The 22,644-nt window shown below is 40.4% G+C and overlaps 1 protein-coding gene across 8 annotated transcripts in view; it reads right to left on the reverse strand.

Annotated features, from left to right (window-relative positions):
• The window catches only part of plce1 (phospholipase C, epsilon 1), a 103,051-nt gene that overhangs the window by 23,903 nt on the left and 56,504 nt on the right, over positions 1-22,644 (reverse strand). For all 8 annotated transcript variants that reach the window (XM_015963155.3, XM_054749202.2, XM_015963154.3 and 5 more), the window contains 7 exons: positions 11,192-11,346; positions 7,650-7,817; positions 2,571-2,716; positions 2,338-2,485; positions 1,115-1,225; positions 932-1,041; positions 730-843 (listed from right to left, as the gene is read on the reverse strand). In XM_015963155.3, coding sequence (XP_015818641.3) covers positions 730-843; positions 932-1,041; positions 1,115-1,225; positions 2,338-2,485; positions 2,571-2,716; positions 7,650-7,817; positions 11,192-11,346 — 952 coding nt within the window. The remainder of the gene's footprint in view (positions 1-729; positions 844-931; positions 1,042-1,114; positions 1,226-2,337; positions 2,486-2,570; positions 2,717-7,649; positions 7,818-11,191; positions 11,347-22,644) is intronic.

Consider the following 22,644-nt stretch of genomic DNA (forward strand, 5'->3'; position numbering starts at 1 on the left):
CTACCTGCCACCAGTAAACGGAGACGTCCCAGAGCTCTGTTCCTTCCTGCTCTGACAGGAAACACGCCTGTTATCTCTTTTTCTTTATGACACTGTTTTTTATGTGAATACCAGTTCTTCTAAATAACAATCTGCAAATGTGTTCCTTTCCCAGTAATCTTGTGCTGCTGTTTATCTAGTATAAATAAGCTCAAATGAGATTATAGCCGTGACTATTATGAACGGTGTTTGGTTTTCTAACGTACAAAATGTTGGAAGTAGACGTAATGTTTCCACTCAACCCAACAACCCTCACTCTGCTGGGCTGAGTGTCATTTTAATCATGTCTTTCTTACACTTTTTAGCCTCTTGGAGAACGCTTCGCCCAAGTCTCAGAGCTAAGTAGCTGACCAGCCATGCCAATCACTCCCAGGATGGCCGTATTTATAGTTCTGATATAAATCTGTAAGCAGCATTGTTTTGTTCTTTTATTACTTTGCTCATGAGTCATTGAGTGTGCCTTAAAAAGAAAGTGGGAAACTTGATTTTGGAAACAAAAAGAACAATGGTTGGCAATTCCCAAAAGTATTCAGAAAATCATTTTGAAAAGCCACAGCTCTGTTTAAAGGAGGAGAGATGCCAAGTTTCTCCCATGCGACGTACGTTTTAAAACATTTTTTTTACTAAAAACATATAAATAATTAGTGAGACATCAAGTCTCATGTCTAAAGAGTAGAAAAACCAATTAACTGATTGCGACAGCGGTTCCTTAAGGAGTTGCATCTGAACGCGAGGGATGGACAGGTAGAAGGACTGGTGGACATTTCATCAACCTCCTCTGACTCCAGACTACGATTACAAGACCTGAGGAGCAGGAAGAACACTGGTCAGTGAGATAAACGGCACGAAGACGAGAACAGTATGACGGTATGCTCTGAAAGGTGCCGCCCACCTGATGATCTGCAGGATGCTACTGACAGTAGCTTCTTTCTCTGGGATGTGCAGCCCGTCTGGACCAGACCGGGACACGAAACTGTGCTGGCCGCTGTAGTCGGACACAAACTGGACACACAGAGCCAACAGCTGTGACACCCGTTTGTGTGAGTTACCTTTTTGTTTAGATGACTTGCTGTACCTCTATGGAGTCGTCAGAGTTTTCTGGAGGCTGTTTGAGGCTGATGATGCTTGCTGTGCCATCCAAAGCATCACTCAGCTCTTTCAGAAAAACCCCACAGAACGGCACCACCTGTAAAATAACCCGGAATGAAGGTGGCAACAACAACAACAACAGCATGATGGCCCAACATCAGACCAGTGAAATAAGTGGGTAAACATATGGGCCTTCAAAAATATTCACATTAATTTGCAATAGCTTTAATTGGTTTAAATGCATTTATTATACTTGTAGGCGCACACATTAAGTTTATTGTATTTTTATCATTTCATTTCCATCGTTTGTTGTGATTAATGTGACATTCTTTGTTTTCTCGTACCGGTCCATTCGCCTGCTGTGATCACTGGGAGTGGCCCAACCAAACATGGTGGCCAGGGCTCCAAGCAGTTAAATACCTGCAGCTAATTGGACTGCACCACTAGTTCCTGCTGGAGAGGGGAACTTTGTGTTTGCTGGAGTTAAACTGTCTTTTGTTGTTTTGATTAGGTAATTGTATTTAAATGTAGTAAATATTGACTTTTCCTTTTGATGTTCAGTTTATCAGACTGCACCGTGCTTGTGTTTAGTTGGTGTTGTATCATTTAACCCTTTGATGCATGAATTATGAAATCTTCAACCATGATTTTTTAAACAATTTTTTTCATTCATCTTTAGGTGTGAATGAAACAAATTTCAACAAATATTTTTTGTAACATTTTGTTAATTTACAAATAATTTATTACATGTCCAGCTCAGGGGACAATGTGCATTCTGAACATGAAATATGGTGGCTTGACTTCCTGAAGCCCAAATGGAGGGGCTCACATGCAATAAAGTCTTCAACAGCTGTGCTTAATAGCAAAAATAAGTAAACAACAATTTTGAGTACCTTTCCACTGTAGTGACCATTATGCATCAAAGGGTTAATTTACCCCTGTTGTTTATTGGTCCCATCAGCCACTAGTGTGCCAGTTCTAGTTAGGTCAGGTATGTTTGTTTGTGCAGCCAGTTGCTTTGTTCACATCCTAGTCTGAGTTCACTTCTGTTATTCTGCCCTCTTTTATGAGATCAGCATTTATTTTTGTTAAATGAAGTGTTTGGGTTAATAATAAAAACCCTACTTTTCTAATTTATTCCCGACTCCTCACGCTTCACCACTCGGTCCCTGACAAACAACAGCACTTTGTATAAACCTCTCCGCCCACCTTGCATCCTGGGATATTGAGTGCTCTGGTCACGAGCTTCTTGTACTCAGAGGAAGACTCGTGCTGAGCCATGGCGTCCTTCAGACTTCTCATGGTCTCAATGTCTGACTGGTCCATGAACTGCCACATCTTCAGCACCTTACGGGACCTGTGAACCCAGAAAAACATCTTGGTTTAAACAAAAAGCAGTAGGAATTTGGATGACCATGTCTGAGATTTCTATTTCTACAAACCTCAGTCCAGCCAGGAACTCCATCACACTGTTGTAGTTTCCCATGTTCCAACAGCATTTGGCAACATGAACGAGATATGAGAAAACCTCTCTCTTCTCCTCCATCGACCCTGCTGTCAGGATCAGCCATGTAACCCAGGAGCTCACCTGCGTGTTCAGACATGCGCCTGTGATATTAGTACTTTAGTTTTTAATCTGAGACATGAAAACTGTGATTTTTCTAATTCTAAAGAGGAATGAAAAAGAGCTAATGCAAAAAAAAGTTGTAGTTTTTCTTTTTAGTTTTTTAAATAATCAGTAAAATTAAAGAGCATGCACATTCATGTAATAGTTCTGAGAAGGAAGCAACAGCGTACTTTTCATCTCTCCACCATACAGAACTGTTTAATACTAATTAAGGGTTCGATTTCTATTGTGCTTTTCTAGGCACTCAAAGCGCTTTTCATTATTCACACACTGCTGGTGATGGTAAGCTACTGTGTAGTCACCGCCACCCTGCGGCGCCATCGGCGCCTCTGACCAACACCAACACAGGCAAGTCAGGCGAAGTGTTTTGCCCAAGGACACAACAGCAGAAGACCCTGGTGGGAGCTGGGATCGATCCCACGATCCTCCGATCACTGCTGCCTCAACCAATCAAACCAACTTATTGACTATAACTGTTAGTGGCTGATCAAAGAAACTCATTTAAGATGTTCTAATTTAGGAATTCTTATAAGTTCCAGGCATTCTGGAAATGGTGCCACTCAAAATTTGTTGGCAAAACCTTCTAAGCCTTTGAAATAACCGAGATCATGTGGTGACATCATGTAATATTATCTCTGCTGTTACGCGGTGCATTACAACCGAGCTATCAGGACATAAGATCCAAAGCCACGTTGAGTTTAGAAGAAACTTTGTGTGGTCTCAATGGTGGCCCACGAATTCTTGTGTTTAGACCTGTGCCTAAAGTGGTAGTCCAAACTCAAGACCATGGCTGGCGCTCTCTCTCTCACTCTCACTCTCTCTCACACACACACACACACACACACACACACACACACACTCAAAGAAAGGACGGACCAAGATCAGATGACTATCAGCTGCACTCCATCTCTGACTAACCCCAAGCATGCACAAAACAGCCACAGAACCAAATCAGTATCAGGGTCATCCTCCTCTCACATTCTTTGTAATGGACACACATTTACACACACACACCAACCTGGCAGTAAAGCTTCCTGATCTCCTGTCTCTGAGTATTAGAGCCTCATTAACGTAGACATACACTCAGAAACACACTTGCACTGAATCTCCCTGACCCCGCTGCAGGTGGGGAAAAACATCGCCCTGGCCCAGAGATCTATTACAGGCTTATGTAAGGATCTGTGAAGCCAACCGAAGTCTGAATTCACAGGGACTAAATAAACACACACACACACACACACACACACACACACACACACACACACACACACACACAAGATCATGAAACAAAGAATACAGCTTCAAATGTACTGTTTGAAGCCTTTTCCACTTTGCTTTTTCCTCCACTTGATGCAAGTTTGAGCAGAAATGAATTCTACCAAACCCCCAGCACATAAACACTTTTCTATCAAAGAACAGCAATGCTCCCAAAAGGAATGGATGAACAGGATCTTTGAAAGTCTCACCAAGTAAGTGAACTTCATCAGGTAAATAACTTATCTTAAAAGCAAATCCCAAAAGAAAACGGGCTGCAAGGTTCGCTTTTTGAACAGAACCAGCTGAGATGATAAAGTGGGACTGTGGGGGACAAACACCTTTAGGAGCAGCTTGTTAAAAAAAAACTTGAGCATTTATCACTATAAAAAGCAAGTTATGTCCAAGATAAATGGAAGTCTGCGGCAGGGCGGAGACTACACCCTTCATGCCGCCATCACGTAATCTTTTGTGAAAAGGACACGATTGTGCCACCTTACCGCCACGGTCTGACCACTTATAGACGACCTAAGGCTTCCTGATGCCGCATCAGCGTTGCGGCAAATTGGCAGAAATGTTTAGTAAAAATGGCTAAATAGAGACCTTCATCCATTTGGCCAATTGGGCAGGTCCTTATAGGTTAGATGCCCGACCCCTAGGCTAACAGCACTTCATTTGGATGGCTAGCAAACACCTGAGTTAGATTCGTCCTGCTACTTCTGCCAGTTCTGCTTTACAGAGATCCACTAATTGCCTTTTCTTGTTCATTTTCTTTTTCCCTTTCCTCACATCTTTTGATAACAATTTTTGCTTTTCCCATTTTTTTTATTTAAAAAAATATTTCTTTGCTTTAGATTTTTTGTTCTAGATTTAGATTTAGGAGGATTGCGCGTTCTCCGTTCTGGCTCCAACGCTCTGGAACGAGTTACCTATGAGGTTTTTAAGTCTCACTTTTTTATGTGATGCCATTTCAGCACAAGGGATCGCAAAATAGCCTTGCTCTTTTGTTGTTTTTTAGCTTGTTTAACGTGTTTTTATGTTAGTTTCCTGTTTTTATTCAACATTCCTTTAATGTTTTTATGATTGTTTTTAGTTACACAGCATTATATTTGTTTCTATTGTGAGTTTTATGGTTGTGTTCAGCACCTTGGTCGGCTGATAAGGTCGTAGAAGGTGCTTTATAAATAAACAAACAAAACGAGTTGTGTTTGTTTATTTATTGCAAGTCAAATATTAACCTCCGTTATCGCGTATCTCAGGTTTTCCAAATATTATGCAGCCCTACTCCTGACATTATTTTGTCCATTTGTGAAAACATCTTCAACCACATTATTCTGATGATAATGCAGATAAATTGCAACTGCACCACAGTGGTGTATGAAGGGCTCTGCATCTCATGCTGACAAAAACACTCCAAAAAGACACTTCTTTTTAAATCTCCACATTCAAAGATGTTTTCCTTCATCAAAACTCTATTTGTTTGTTGACAGGTGGTGGAAACGGAAAAAGATAAGGCTCTACAGTAGCGTTGATTACTACAATGTTGATGGTTTGTTCTAGAATCTCCGCCACATGACTAACTGTGGCCCTACAGACTCTTATCTGCTAGCTGCTGAGCCGGGTCTACATGCCATGCATGAAAACCTTCCATCAGTCACTCCTAGAGGTATGATGTAATGCACCGCCATGTCAGCAACCAGGGGGTTAGAATTACCATCACCATCTAAACCATTCTGACTGTCTGCAAAGTGGCTTTCTGAGCTGCCTCAGATCAAGGGTGAGGATCAAGCTGACAACTCGACTGATATTCCAGAGAGTTGGAAGTGTGTGTGTGTGTGTGTGTGTGTGTGTGTGTGTGTGTGTGTGTGTGTGTGTGTGTGTGTGTGTGTGTGTGTGTGTGTGTGTGTGTGTGTGTGTGTGTGTGATGTTTTCTAAGACAAATATGAGAAGAAACAGTTTACAGTGAGCAGCAAAGAGATAAGGCGGTTAGGGAAACTAACAAAACTGTGTCCTTATCAATAGCAGCTTGACACACGCATGCACGCACGCACACGCACGCACACACATGCACACACACACACACACACACACACACACACACACACACACTCACACACACACACACACACACACACACACACACACACACACACACACTGAATGAACTGGAGCTGGGTACAAAGCTGATCCCCTTTGATGTTTGAGTATGTATCCATCTGTCTGTCTGTCCTTGTGTCTGTCTCCAACTGTTATTAGTTGAACTGAGGATCAGTTTCTGCTTCATGCAAAAATTACATAACCAACATTGACAGGAAGCCATCAGAGTCAGCACAGAACATACTGGTTCCGTTGGAGATAAACCCTCGAGACCAACACAAAGAGGAACCCAACATTCCAAGAATAGTAGGGTACAACAACGGTAGACTGCTCTAATAAAACCTGAGTGATTTGATATTGTCTTAATTACGGTCATCTTGTATTTTGGGTCAGGATTGTGTTCATTTTGATGCATTTCTAGATTTAGTCACCTGAAAAAATTTGTCAGAAAAAGTGACGAAATACAAAGATCTGGAATTAATCTTCCATTTTAAAGGTCTTTAATCTCAAAAAGAAAGTAAAGTATCTTAGTCTTAAATTATAGCAATCTAAATGCTGATAAATTAGATAGGTTTGATACTAAAAACGAAAATCAACAATCTAAATACTATAATATGGAACACACCCTCACCACTGTTGTATTGAGTGACGGGGTGCCAAGTTTCTAATATAAAGCCACTTCAGACCTCCATCACTGTTGTCATTTGAGTCCTGTTTCATTGTGCCCTTATAAGGCTGCAATACACATTTGGAAAAGTGTTCTGCAACTCTCCTCTCACTGACTTAAATGAAACCCAGCTGATGTTAAAGGCATGCAACCTAAAGATGACTTCATCCTTCCCTATCAATCTCTCCCCTTCAAAGACTTTCTTCTTCTCTGCGGTGAATTGCTCTAATTGTTTATTCAGAAATGTACTCACCAAAGAAAGACACACAGCCCAGAAGTATAACTTTAGCCAATGTTACGCCACTGTGAGTGTGTTTGTGAGTACACACATCAGCCTGGTTTTCTGGAGGAAAACTGAATGACTGGTCTGTTTTTCCTCTTAAACCTTCAGAGTAATGTTAAACCCAAGACCCACCTTTTTCCCAGTCTGATCGCTGAAGACCACTCAACAAATTTAAGTGGTTCTTTTGATCAACATTAACTGTGGTTCAACACGCTCTGTTACCAATAAAAAGATCAACAGAAGGAATGCAGTTCAGCGTGTTCAGGAGTCCCACATTAAGCTCTTCAACATTGTTCCCTGATTACTATCACCAAGTCCTCACTAATCTTATCCCAAATGACATCATGTTGTAAAACGTGAGCTTTAACGATACAAACTAACTCTACAAACTTGTTTCAGTGACTTCACATGGCCAATAAAATCCGGTTTATTGACTTTAAAACGATGCTTAAAAAAAAGGTCAGGTATGTACACTAACAGGATTTAAAAATAGCCAATTCATGTACGACTCTGTGACCATGAGAAGCAGGTGTTTGTTTAGCTAAATAAAGAGCTATCAACACAGTGTCCAGTATGAAAGATGGCCTCCTTACCTCATTGAACCGTGCCACCAGGTCTTCAACAGCATTACTTCGCTGAACATTCTGAGTGGGCATGGCGGGCACAGACAGTGAGGCCTTGACCTTTGGGTGTCGTCTTGTTTGACACTCAGGACTGCCCAGGTCTCTAGTGAGGAAGTAGAGGTAATCCAAAGGGAAGACCTGCAGGAAGACATGTGATCTTGTTAAAACGCTCAGGGATGTAAAGCCATTATTGGCATTAAATTAGAATGTTAAATGATTGGTTAAGTATTCAACAAGGAACTCCTATAATTTTATTTAAAAACAAAAATTTGGTTCACAATTTGATTTTGTTAAGTATTTTCTCTTTTCACATAGGGTCAAAATTGCTACTATGGTCTTAAATATGTCAGACATTGACCTAACTGGTTGATGAAGATTGAACATAACTTATTGGACTGGTTAGGGTTAGGATGTTCAGGAACAACAACAAACCACCAGAGCTCAAGACTACCATGCAATTGAACCTGCTGGAGCACCAGTGTCTCTGTTCCCAGTGAAGAAGAAGAAGAACAAGATGCAACCTTTTGCTCTAAAAGTGATACTCATCTGAAGTTTGCCCCTGCCCGCAAGGATGAGTCAAATGTCTTCCAAGACAAAGACAGACTATCTAAGCACAATGTAGAAGTATGTTAATATGAGGCTCAACAACAGTCAAGCATGGTGGTGGTAGAATCATGCTGTAGAACTAGTGTATTAAGAAGAGATGATGGAATAAGAAAGAACTACCTTCGCATTCGTCACAATACCCTGAAACAAACAAACCAACCAATGCCGGGACCACACTGTGCGTTTATTCATCATCACACTGGATTGCTCATGTCACACTGTGAGAACTCCAGAAAGGCGGCACATTGTACGGCGCAAGATTTCAGTGAGCGAGACCGCACAACATCTCGCTCAGCAGGACACGTTAAGTCAAGAGCGCACCCCCCAAAATGCACACGTCACTAAAAGCAGACCGCTGACCAAAACTACGACTAAAGGAGAAAAAACGCTGCCTTTAACACTTCTTTTTTGTGTCAGCTCATGATCTAGCTCATCTTCCTCAAAGAGGAAGGATGGTTTTAAAAACCCTCGCTTTTGCCTCAGACTCCGGCTACGAGTCTCCTTTTCTTGTCTTCTAGCTAAACAGCTGAGCTGTCTGCTGGACATTCATCCTTCTGATTATCCTTTATTCATAAAAAACCACTAAAGTACAGAGAGGTAACAACCGATCTGTCACAGATCGCTGTTTACTCCGCTCTGTGACAGCGCATCATCGCTACTTTTTACACTCACTGTCACTCGCACAGCTTTCTCTATCCCTCAGCAGCAAAATGCTTCTGAACCCATTCTTATCAGCTGAATAAGTGAGATTTCCACCAACAGCAAAGGGATCTCATGAGTGAGCACATCTCCTCTCCCACTCTCACAGATGACCGAATCACAGTTTTCACAAATTATGTCACAGAATCATGTTCTTTGATTTTTCCAGTGCCTTTAACCCCCTCCAGCCAGGGACTCTGAAAACTAAACTGACTGGGCTGGACCCTAACCTGGCAGAGTGGATCCTGAGCTATCTCACAAGCCGGCCCCAGTTTGTGAGAGCCCGGGACTGTGTGTGTCTGACCCGCTGACCTGCAGTGTGGGTGTGCCCCAGGGGACTGTCTAGGCTCCATTTCTCTTCACCCTCTACACCTCTGACTTCAGACACAACAAGGACAGCTGTGTCCTGCAGAAGTTCTCTGACGACTCTGTGATTGTCGGACTGATCATCGAGGACGACGATGTGGAGTACAAAGGACTGACGCTGGTGTCAGCAAAACCACCTGCTGATCAATGGAGGGAAAACAAAAGAGATGGTGGTGGATCCTCGCAGACGCCTACCTGCTGTCCCCTCACCAGTGAACATCCAGGGAATGGACATCGAGAGAGTGGACTCCTATAAATACCTAGGTGTTCACCTGAACAACAAACAGGACTGGTCTCACAACACAGACGCACTGTACAGGAAGGGCCAGAGCAGGCTCCACCTCCTGAGGAGACTACAGTCTTTTGGGGTGACGGGGACACTCCTGAAGACCTTCTACGACTCTGTGGTGGCATCAGCAATCCTGTATGGTGTGGTGTGTTGGAGCAGCAGCATCACAGAGAGGGAGAGAAAGAAGCTGGACAGGCTGATAAAGTAATCCAGCTCTGTCCTGGGCTGTCCTCTGGACTCGGTACGAGAAGTGGGGGACAAGAAGTTGCTGGCAAAACTCAAATCCATCCTGGATCATGAGTCACACCCCCTGCAGGATGCCTTGTCTGCTCTGGAGAGCTGCTTCAGTAACAGACTGATCCACCCTTGCTGTACGAAGGAGAGATACCGCAGATCTTTCCTCCCTGCTGCTGTTACTCTATAATAGTCACTGCTTATAGAAGCCACACATCTGTAACCTTCCACTGCAAATATCATCTTTTCAAAACATGTGCAATATAACTACTACTCTCATTACAATGTGCAATAATTATCTGAACTTATAATTACTATGTACTCTTGTGCAATATCCTGTGTGCTACTGCTGTTATCCTGCTGTACCTGAGCCATTGCAATATTGCAATTTCCCCACTGAGGGACTAATAACGGTATTCTTATTCTTATCTGATGGTCTTCAAAAGGTAGTTTAATTAATTTTAAGTATTACTCAGGTTTTACTTGGACTATTTACAAAATTTTAAACTGGTGTGAAGTTTATATTCAGCATTTTAAATACAAGTAAAACCTAAACTCAGAGAGGCGGAGTCTTGCTGCTGTGGCATCCCAAACATGTATTTTCATTGGCTGATTGCAGATGAGAGTTGTGGGTTTTCAAGCACTGCTTGTAGACTGTTGGAGGTTGAGTTCGGTCACACTGGACGACCACAGAGTTCCTTATCACCCTCACGTTCACCATTTTTTGATATGATTGTGCTCACGACGAGGGATTTGGCTAAGACGGTCGTAAACCACACAGTGTGGTCCAGGTTTTAGAAACAAGTGAGTTTTCCAACAGGACAATGATCCCAAGAACACGGCAAGCTTCTGGCATGGCCAGCTTACAGATTTAACCAAAACGATTGGTCAAATGCCAGAAGCTAGTTGATTTCTGAAAAAGCTTGCGACTCCTTGCTGTGGGACATTTTGCCACATATTAGTGGGGGGGGTGTTTGTTTATTTGAGCCTGTATGTATAATTGTGGCCTTAGGTGGAAAAGAAAAAAAAATCCATACTCTTATTTTAAGGAAAATCATTGAAGTTGCATGTTTTATAATCTTTCCACGTTGGAATCAATCATAAAAGTCCCTAAATAAATAACATTCACGCCTGTGATTAGTAGACTCCTTTGGTTATCAATCTCATTCCTTCCAACTCCTCCAAAAAATGCCTCCAATCTCTTTCTGCTGCAGCTTATTTACACTCTATTTTTAAACTCGTACAAATATTTCTTTATGAATGGGGAACACTCGCAAGTGACAAAAATAGTACTGTTTATATTACATAAGATTAGTACCTGCTGGTAAAGCTGCTGCTCTTGCTCAGTCAGGATACAGGCAATCTCCTCTGGGAACTGGATAAGGTGGTGCAGCTCTGCCAGCTCCTTACTGATCCCACTGACGCTGGGAGGAAGGGAGCTGCTGCTGGTCATACTGTTGGCCAGCTGACGTTCTGTTGGAGCACATAAAGACAGCAGATCATTGGTTTTATACTGTTTCTTCAGGCCCTAGCAAGATCTAGCTAACACCTTGAGGAGTTAAAGACAGATGGGAAAGAAGAGGGAAAGGACATGAAGCAGGAATGAAAAGAAGACACCACTGATGCACGTGTCAATAACGTTACAGAACATAAAGCAGAAATGAGAAAAATAAGCTATAATCGAGACATTATGATCCTTTAAGCGTTAAAATTTAAAGCCTTGATGAAATATAAGGGGTTGTTTTCAGAGAGGGTTGAATAATTTCCACCCACAGAGGAAAGTCCACTTCACCCTCTAGAAGTAAACAGCACTGATCACCTGCAAGTTCCTGTGTTTGGATTTCAGTTAGGCCCATTAGTCTGTCTGTTTACACACACACATACACACAAATGCAAACTCCTCCCAATCTCTGCTAACAGAGAAATAAAGGGTAATTTCTACATTGTTGCTCTGAGGAAATTCTGTACATTGTTGGGATAAAGCCAAATAAACAGACCGTCTTTATGAAGCAGAAGTTTTTCCAGGAATAATATAACTGCTGAGGTAAAATTAGTTATTATAAATCACTAATGCTTTTATGAGTTAAGTTTAGAGCTTTTCATGGTCTAGTCACTTTCAACACTTAGATGACCTTAAGTTATAAGTTACACAATCTATGAAAAGCACCCTAAGCAAGAAGATGTGCATCAGACAAAGTAAACACCAGGTCCTGGTCACCGTCAGCTGTCACATATATTCTGCACCGTCCCGCAATAGCAAAGCCAGAAATCTGCGTGGATGCGTATGCAGACTCCCACTCAAAGGTCGTCACCAGTAACCCCAGAGATGTGCAACAGGTTGGTATGGTAATGGCAGTGACTGCTCAGCAGGGGCAAAACTTGCTTGTTTACACAGTTTGATTTGTGGATTCGGCCTCACAGCTTCTGTGATAAGCTCTCAGTATGACCCGAGCGTGTGCATGCACTTGTCTTTATTTGTTTAAGTGCACGCATTTTAACCTTCACTGTAACGTGTGGACATTTCCACATTGTGGAGATATTTTGCTGGTCCACACAAAGCTAAGCACCCCAAAACTTGGTTCTAGAGGTAAGGTACAAATTAAATGGTAAACTTAAGTTAGTTTAGGTTCGGAATAGAAACCTACTGGTTATGGTTTGTGTATGGGTTAGGCATAGTGGAGTCACTAAAATGAATGGAAGGCAATGGAGGTCCACACAAACATATAAATACAAGTATTTGTGTGTGTGTGTGTGTGTGTGTGTGTGTGTGTGTGTGTGTGTGTGTGTGTGTAGACGCATCAGTGGGAAACCAAATAAATTCAAAAGTTTCAGTCAAAACTGATGGAGAACAGAATCCACCCGACTGAATAAAATTAATGTTTTGTCGGATAAGCTTGATCAGCTGCAGTGATAACGACTAAGGTTGTAGATGTTAATAGAGGACCATTAAAATCCACCCAGTGGTTCATGAGATATTTTCCCAACAGACACACACATTCACACAGATGTAGGCAAAAACATTACCATCCATTAGGGATGGACAATATATCAGCGTAAATATCGCCATCGGCTGATGTTAGTCATTTTTTAACATATTGGTATCGGTTCAATAAATAAAACCGGGCCAATATTAACAACTGATATTTAATCCATCTTGTCTCCATTTGTTTGCCTGTTTGTTTGTTTTCCTGTGAAGGGGGTGATGTGTAATTGTTTAGTCGTGTGAACAGTGACAGTAACCATCTGAGAAGCGTAAATATGTGTGTTGTGTGTACATAATAATGTAAATTTGGCTTTAATAATTTTCATTTTATACAAAATTGCTGATTTTAGAAGCATTAATGTCAGTATATCGGTATCAGCAAATATCGGCTATCGGCCGTAACAGTGATCTTAATATTGGATATCGGTATCGGCCCAAATATTTCATATCGGTGCATCACTACCAGTGTTTCCCCTAGGAATTTTTCCAGCTGTGGTGGTGGTGGTGGTTTTTACGACACGTCTCACCTTTATGTTAATATTGTTTAATTTGATGCACTCCACTTTGATCAGCACCAATCCAGCAACTGCTGCATTTTAATAACTAGTATTAAAGGTGAATACACCAATATTTGCACAAGAATAATTTTTGTTTTAAACTCTCAGTGACACACTTTGCAGGGGGGATTTGGCATTTAATTTTTCTTGGCATTTGGAAAAACATCTCTTTTTGCCCCCCTTTATTTGACTTTCTGCCCCCTTTATTTTGGTCCAAGATCATTACTGGGCTGGCCCTGTTAAAAACGTTCTACACCCCTGCTTAGTAGACTTAATGAAGTATTTTTAAGCTAGTATAAAAATGACTGAAACACAAATTTACATATTTGGCATTATTGACCAATATCTTTGATTTAATTTATTTGTTAAGAACATCAAGATGCATTACAGTGAACATTATAATAAAGTAAAAATTTCTAGTGCAGAGAGGAGAGACAACCCATAGAAGCACTGATTTGATCTCATTTCAGATAAAAATAGAACAGATCAGATGCACCTAATAAATAAAATTACTAACAAACTCAGGAATCTGTTTCTTTGCTTCATTGTTGTGGTGCTGAAAATATCACTAATGCAGATCAAAGGAGATACACAGATGAATGCACCTCTTATTTATTATTTGGAAATTAGTGGGTGTGGTTTACATCAATACATTTTTTTAAATCTGAAATTGATATGGATCGATCAGAAGTTGCTATGTGTATTGTTTATTTGAAAACTATTTACAGAGCAGCCTCAGAATTGAGATTAAATAGTTTTGATCACAATAGTAAAGGAACTATTCCAGAACAAGTTGTTCAATAAAATCAGAACATTATTATTTAAGTGCATGAATTAATACATCTAAACTCATGCAGTAGGAACTAGGAAATATGAAATACTAGAACTATTTTGTTTTAATTTGATTAAACTGATTTTTTCCTAACGTTGTTGGCATTTTTCCCACACACAGTTAAACAAAACAATGCTGATTGAGGTGTGTGTGTGTGTGTGTGTGTGTGTGTGTGTGTGTGTGTGTGTGTGTGTGTGTGTGTGTGTGTGTGTGTGTGTGTGTGTGTGAGAGTGAGAGTGAGAGTGAGAGTGAGAGAGAGAGAGAGAGAGTTAAAATAATAATAAAAAAAAAAAACAGACCGGAGCGGAGGCAGTGACCGACGCAGCATGAGCTGTTTTCAGCTCTGTCTTGTCAAATGCACCACGTACGTTAAGAAAAAAGTAACTTTAAATATTCAGCCGAAAAAGAGGTGAGCTGAAGAAAACCTAGGGAGTTCTGAAGAAACGTGAGCAACAGTGAAGCAAGCACAGTGAGATCCGTTACTGTCTGTGTGTGTGCGTGCGTGCGTGGATGCATGGGCCGGACTGAGCTCCCGGCTGCAGTTTTGTGTGTAGGGAGGGACAGGTGCTCTATGCGATTGGCCAATCACAGAGCATGAAGACAGTGGATTTTCCTTCAGCACGATTACAGATTTTTACGAGTTTTACTCATTTCATGCTCGTATTCATCAAAAATGCTTTATCCGTACCGGATACTCGTCTGAAACGAGTATCCGGCTCATCCCTAGCTGTAACCACCCTGCCCTGCCTCCTCTTCCTTGCTGCCTGCCGGCTGTGGTCACAAGCAACAACAGAGTAGTTCCCGCTGCTTCTTCGGGAAATGGCGCAAAAAAAAAATAAAAAATAAATAAAAAATCTATAAAACTTGGGATCTTGTAGGCGTGGCGCTGGGATTTCAGCCGTGGCGGGCCGCCACGGCTACGCCACTGACTACCATGCACCTTTGAATTTAGGGTTTTGGAGGCAGGTGATAAAAGTAAAAGGATGGAGAAATGAACTTACACTTTTTTTTCCACATTTGTAACTTTTCCTTTGATTATCAGACTGAACTGAAGAAAATGTGTAAAACTTTTAAACATTTTCTTTTCCATAAATTTAAACATTTAGAGATTTAGGTCCAATCTGATCTGACTGAGTTTATACCAAAAAAACCATTACATTTAACCAAAACCCTTTTGAGGCAAGATACAGATATCATAGACAGACATAAATATTAATAGCAAGACTTCTGGTTTTAAATAATCTCTATTAAAGGGTCAGTAGTATTACGCCTGGTCTCAAGAATTATTACTTGCTCCTCTTGTGAAGTGGAAATTGAGTTGCTCTCAGATTATTCACATGATTTTCATGGGGGTGATGAAACAGCTCTGCTCATTCATGTTTTCACCCTCTGAACAGAAATCAGGCAGACACCAACAAAGAGGTCTTAAAATAATGCTAAATAAATAAAACACACTAGTTCAGTCATACATATGGTGGTGTTAGAATAAAGCAACAGCAGTTACTGTTTAGTTTTATCTGCAGTGAGACCTCTGATAAACACTACTTATTCACATTGAACATGTATGCGACCCCCCCCCAAAAAAAAATTAAAACAATGAGACGGTTAGAATATGAACCTGAAATAATCACCCTGGTGTTGCTGTGGTTTCCATGCATGGGGCATGGGTTTACTCATCTATAATGCATGTGTGTGTGTGTGTGTGTGTGTGTGTGTGTGTGTGTGTGTGTGTGTGTGTGTGTGTGTGTGTGTGTGTGTGTGCAGGCGTGTACATTTTAATAACAGCGCCTCTAAATATGGCTGTGAATGGAACAAACTGGCTGAAAATCCTTTTTAACAATTTTCATGATATTTACTCTAAAACATTGAGAATATATATTACATATATATATAATGTGTACAGTACAGGCCAAAAGTTTGGACACACTTTCTCACTCAGTGTTTTCTTTATGTTCATGTCCATGACCATTTACAAAGGGGCCAACAAGTGCTAAACACCTCTGGGACTTTCTTCAAGATTGTTGGAAAACCATTTCAGGTGACTACCTCTTGAAGCTCACAAGAGAATACCAAGAGTGTGCAAAACAGTAATCAGAGCAAAGGGTGGCTATTTCAAAGACAGTAGAATATAAAACATGTTTTCATTTATTTCACCTTTTTTGGTTAAGTACATAATTCCACATGTGTTCATTCATAGTTTTGAAGCCTTCGGTGAGAATCTACCCATGGAAATGGTCATTAAAATAAAGAAAACACACAGAATGAGAAGGTGTGTCCAAACCTTTGGCCTGTACTGTACATATACACATTTTTGACTTTTCACCTCTAACATGGGGACATTTGGAAATTATGAGGACCTTTGCCAGGTTCTCACAGTGAAAAATGCCATAATAATTGGTTTGGTATGGAGTGAATTAACTTTTAGTTTAGTTTAGGGTTAGGAATAGAACCCCGTTGATTATGATTAGGGTTAGGGTAGGGGTTAGGCATTGTGGAGTCGTAAAAATGAATGGATGTAAATGACAGGTCCTCACAAGTGTAGATATACCTACATGTGTGTGTGTGTGTGTGTGTGTGTGTGTGTGTTATTTCCTATCAATAAAAGGTCCACCCAAAAAATATATCCTTATAGCAGACACCAAACTTTGAGTAGAAAATGCTATCCAAGACTTAGCTTTTTTCTCCCTTTATGGTGTTCTGAATGATTTTCAGATGGCATCTGTTTTCAGTGTTAAGCAAACAAGAAAAACTAAAACCATAACTTCTTTAGGGCAGACCTGGCTAAGAGGTTTGTAACACATGTCATAAAACAACTACAAGCCCCATCCCCAAACACTAAATAAATATATAATTACTAAAAAATAAATATATGGAGAAAATAATAAAGAAAGAAAAAATATAATAATAATAATAATGTGGAGAAATTAACAAAGAATAATAACAAAAAAATATCTAAATGGGGGTTAAGTTTTTGGAGACAAATTAGAGTAGAACTCAAACATTAGGCTCCAACACAATTATGACAGTTTTATTTAACATCTGCCGCTAACTTTAAACCCTGAATCCAATTCAATGGAAATCAGTCTCCCTCTTAACGACTTGTTTTTGAGAGCATCTGATTTGTTGAGACCAATCAAAGTCTTTCACAAGCGTGTGAAGGACTGATGACTGCTTCTCAGCTGGAGAATGTAGGGTACTTTAACAGGTGCAGCACAAGTAGATGGAGTCAGAGGACCAAACACATTTCTGCTTTAAACCTATAATTATAGGCTTGAATCTACAGTTAGGTTATTCAAAACCTCTGGACTATTGGAGAAGTCAGGGTGATGACTAATACAGCAACATGTGGTTAGTAGAAACCATAACAACTTAGAGTGCAAAAGATTAAAATCAAAGATTTTTCACTATGAAATACGATATAAGATGAGTAACATTACTTCAGATATTCAGATTATTGCTCCAAATCAGTCAGACTTTTGAGTAGTACCAGCCATTGTGCCTTGAATGTCAGAGGTAACAGAAATGTATTACTTGGAATAAAAAAATAAAGCAGATTTCTTTTCTAAATAAGACAACTAGGAACACACCAGCTAGGCATAGCTACAGATAAGGTAATGAACCACAAATCACACAGACATCTGACACTTGCTGGCTTGTCTTTAGGGAAGATAAGGAGCATCAAAGTGTTTCACTGCAAGTCAGAACAGATGCTTCATCTAGTAGATGTAAACAGTTAATTATAACACACACACACACACACACACAAACACACACACACACACACACACACACACACACACACACACACACACACACACACACACATATATATATAATCTAGTATTAGACTAGTACTTGTAATGACACCCTCAGTCACTCTGTAGCTAATGTTTCCCTACTCACTGATAGGGATGAGTACCGAATTCGGTACTTTTTAAGGTACCGACCGAATTCCATAGTACCGACCGAACACCGATTCACGTCATTTCAAACGGTGCCTCGTTTCGGTACTGCCAAGACAGTTGCGCATGCGCAAGAGCGTTATGTTGCCGGTCCCTGCGAGCCCGTTGTAAACAGAGCAAGCATGGTAGAAAGAACGCACGCTAAAGCTTGGGTCCACTTCACTAAATGTGATGGGTAACTGGGTGATGAAACTAGCGACAGACAACGATCTAAGTGAGACATCCTCATCTTAATCTGCTCCAGTAGGTAAATAAAATGTTTAAGATAACGTTACCTTGATTTGTTAGCTTCCGTTTCGCTAATGGTGCGTTCGCTTTCTCCTCGGAACTCCGAATTTCCGACTAGAAGAACATGAACGCGCTCTAAAGTTTGGCTTTACTTTACTAAATGCGACGGGTGAATGGATGAAGGTAAAACCAGCGACAACGATCTAAGTTTGAGGCATCATCGTTTTAATCTGCTCCAGCAGCTAAATAAACTGTTAAAGATAACGTTAGCTTGATATGTTAGCTTCCATTGCCACCGTTGTTACCAGCTAATGGTGCGTTCGCTTTCTCCTCGGAAATTCTAACTTCCCAGTAGGAAAAATCAAAAGAAAAAGGACGGCAAAAGGAATGAAGATACACAGTAAATTTAGTTCACAGTAAAGATGTTTGCTTCAGTTTAATTATCAGCTTATAAAACTACAAGGACGATGTTAAAATACAAACTTGTATGTTATTTATCGTGATATTTATCAAATATGGTTATATATATATATATATTGAGAAAAATATATATTTAATTATAAAAGAGAATTAAAATAATAAACACTCAAAAGTATCGAAAATTGGTACCGTTAAGTACCGGTATCGACTCGTAGGTACCGGGAATTAGTACCGGATCGATTCAAATGTCAAAGGTACCCATCCCTACTCACTGATCAGCTTGAAGTCCGTTTGGAGCGAGTGCTTCATGGTTGGGTTGGACACCGCAGACTGCTCTGCCTCCTGCCCCGACAGCTCTGTGCCGGGCTGACTGAGCTACACTTGTTCACATGTGAGTCGACATTCCCGTCTCTCCTACAGCGGCTCGCTCCTTCACTCCATTTCCAACTCTTCAACTTGTACTATCTGCTCTCTGTCACTCACCTGCCTGCTCCTTTTGTCCTCAACAGCAGAGACTTCCCTTTCACTCACCACTACTCCTCTCTCTCTGTCTCTCCTTGTGTCTCCCGCCCACCCCCAGTACAGGTCTCACACATAGTTCACGGTCGTGTGCAACAGTGAGACAGCCAGACAGCTCAAATTCATAAGACCGTGTCAGAAAGTTACAATGAGTCAAAACAAGTTAAGTTTGTTGTTCTTCTCTTGTCTTTTTTAATATCGAAACAATGAATGGACCATTTTAGTTCAAGGGTCTTGTTCATAGCTCTGCTTTTAAAAAGAAAATTAGGAAAAACAACAACGAAATAACGACTGAATCAAACCTTGTTCCATGCAGGCTCCAGCAGGGTAACGGACAGTGCGATGCAAAGTAGAACAAAGGGGATAAAACAGAGGTAACCCAGCACAAGCTGAACTCAGTGACATCATTTCATACCAGAGAAAACAACAAAGAAACCAAATTCTGAATAGAGTTCTCCTCAGTAGAGCAACACTGACCTCTCTGAGGTTTTCTCACTCTGAAGAGGCATCCTAGCTGAAGGACGAAAGGAAAAAATACAAAAGTTGCTGACTCGCCCTAGGGAGTGGGTTAGCCTCTTGAAAACGATGGATTTAATTCCAGTTTCAAAGTTGTTCCAAAACCATGCTTAATGTTCACCAGTATATGCAAACTGCACACGTACATGACGGGAAGAAGCTAGTCTAAACAATAGACATCCTTTTCTACCTCAGCAACACCAAAATCCAAGCCTTTAAATCAACCAGAAGTGAAAAACGCTACATTCTCATATCAAGCTAAACCTGAGGAAAACATACAGTAGCAACAATTAAGCATGATCCTATCCAGAAAGCCAGCCATTAAAAATGAAGCCTAATTCAAACAGTTTTTCCTCATGGTTTTAAGAATATGTATGTGTATATACAGTATGTGAAAAAAATACTATAAACTGGTTCGTTTTTGGGACTGTAAACTTAGTTAAAAAATACTCAGCTATGAACTACGAACTGAACTTGTTTTTAAAGAAACGTTCCCAACACTGATATTTAGCATGTAAACAATACTTGCTCTGCAGATCCTTGAGACTTCCCTTCGCTTAGACTGCTGTCAGTGAGTCTGAACCGGTGGGACTTTAACACAATGTAAAGTGATGACTGAGAAAATGAAAGAGCAAAAAATGATGGAAGCAAAAAAGAAAGAAACATCAATATCCAAATGTAAGGATGGTAGGGCATAGCTGAGCTGCTTGTTTCCTTTTCATCACTATGGCACAATAAAATAAGCTCTAAAGGAAATGATCTCAAGAAAAGTTATTTATAACCATTTGCAGATGACAAAAACACCACCGAGTCCCACTGGGCTTTAGCAGAGGGGTTTTAACAGTTTAAGGACAACAGGCTTTGACAGTAAAAGCGGTGAATAGATATCGGGGCTGCCCACTGGATTCAGTTGAGGACATGTGTGATAGGAGGATGATGGTGAAACTGACCTCCATCTTGGAAAACCCCTCATACCCACTGCATTCCACTGTGGAGACCATGGACAGCTCCTCTAGAGGCAGACTGAGACATCCTAGATGTAAAACAGAACGCTACCATGGCTCATTCATCCCCTCTGCAGTAAGAGTGCATAACTCCTCAGTTTAACTGGTTCTAGCATTATCCTGTTACACAATAACATCAATGCAATACTCAGTATGTGTTCAATACTTGTGCAATACCAGATGTACATGAGTATGTCTGTGTCCCTTATGCTGCATATTATTTTTTATTCGCTGTTCTAATGGTTGAAGGTTACATAACAGCTTACTGCCTTTTGCATATTTACTTGAACTTTTGTTATCATTGTTCTCCTTCCTTTTTTCTAAGTCTACTCTATTCTAGATGAAGAAAGAACTTTATGTGAAAACAAAATCCTAATTAATAAAATGAATCCCTCCTGTAGACGCTAATGAAGCCTGGGAGACATTTCAGATGTTAGATTAAGGTGTTAAAAGGACAAACGCACAGTGAGGAGGTAGATTTTAGATTAGGTTCTACAAACGAACACTATTGGATGCTAAAACTGCCAAGTTCCCCATTTAAAATGTTTCGTATAAATGATTAAGTAACTGAATTGATGTGATGAGTCGGCATACATGGATTATGTAGGAAATAGTTGGTGCTACAGCCACTTACTGTAGTTTGATCATAAAGTAAAACTTACTGTCTGCAGGTGGGTCAGAACGCCTGTGCTCGGCTTCTGACCAAATCCTCCAAACACATCCACATCACCCCGCTTCTCCTCCAGCTTCACTGGCTGCCAGTTAACTTCAGGGTCCATTTCAAGATCCTGGTTCTGGTCTATAGGGCCTTACATGGACAAGCACCATCTTACATTGGTGATCTTCTCAGTCCCTACACCCCCAGCAGGTCCCTGAGGTCCAGTGATCAAAGTCTACTGGTTGTGCAGCACCAGGCTAAAGACCAAAGGTAACAGGTCATTTGCTGCTGTGGCCCCCAGACTCTGGAACTCTCTCCCCCTGAGCCTGAGATCAGTGGACTCAGTGGTCTCCTTTAAAAAGTAACTGAAATCTCACCTGTTCAGGCTGGCTTTGGTGTGACCTTCATCACCCTCTCCTTGTTCTGCTCTTATTCTGCCTTTTCTGGAATCCACTGATTTCCCTCTTTGCTGTTCACTCTCTCCCTTTTCTTACATTTTTTTAAATTCACAATTTTTATATTTTACTCATTTTAAACATATTTTTAATAATTTTTTTAAATCTTTTTTATACTTTCATTTTATTTGTTTTTGTGAAGCACCTCGTGATTTTTATCTTGAGAGGCGCTTTATAAAATATTTTCTTACTTTCTTTTCTTTACTAAAACCTGAAAGTAGTGAGTACTCACCTCATACACCAAACCCAAGCCTATAACAAAGGGATTTATTTCATTAAAATTTAGCTTCACACAGTCTGCATAGCTGATTAAAGTAAAGAGAGACTGCGCATAAATTGATAAGAAACAATGTTTTTTACTTAATAAATAGAACAGGCTAGAAAGCATGAAAGCATGTTCTATTATCTGTTGAACTGAATACTTAAGATAAGGGAAAAAAACATTATTATTTAAAGTTTAAAGATTAGAAGCTGGTTGTTGACACTATAACAATGAAGAGAGAAATGATTCCTAAAATGGAAAGAAGTAATACCTCCACCAACACTGTCCAAGTTTTAGCCTCCACACAGCCCTTTTCTTTTAGACGCTGTGAGAGGTGTTTTCAATCTAGCACGCAGTCAGTAATTTACTGCTGTC

Source organism: Nothobranchius furzeri, chromosome 16, assembly GCF_043380555.1.
Source record: "Nothobranchius furzeri strain GRZ-AD chromosome 16, NfurGRZ-RIMD1, whole genome shotgun sequence".
NCBI lineage: Eukaryota > Metazoa > Chordata > Actinopteri > Cyprinodontiformes > Nothobranchiidae > Nothobranchius > Nothobranchius furzeri.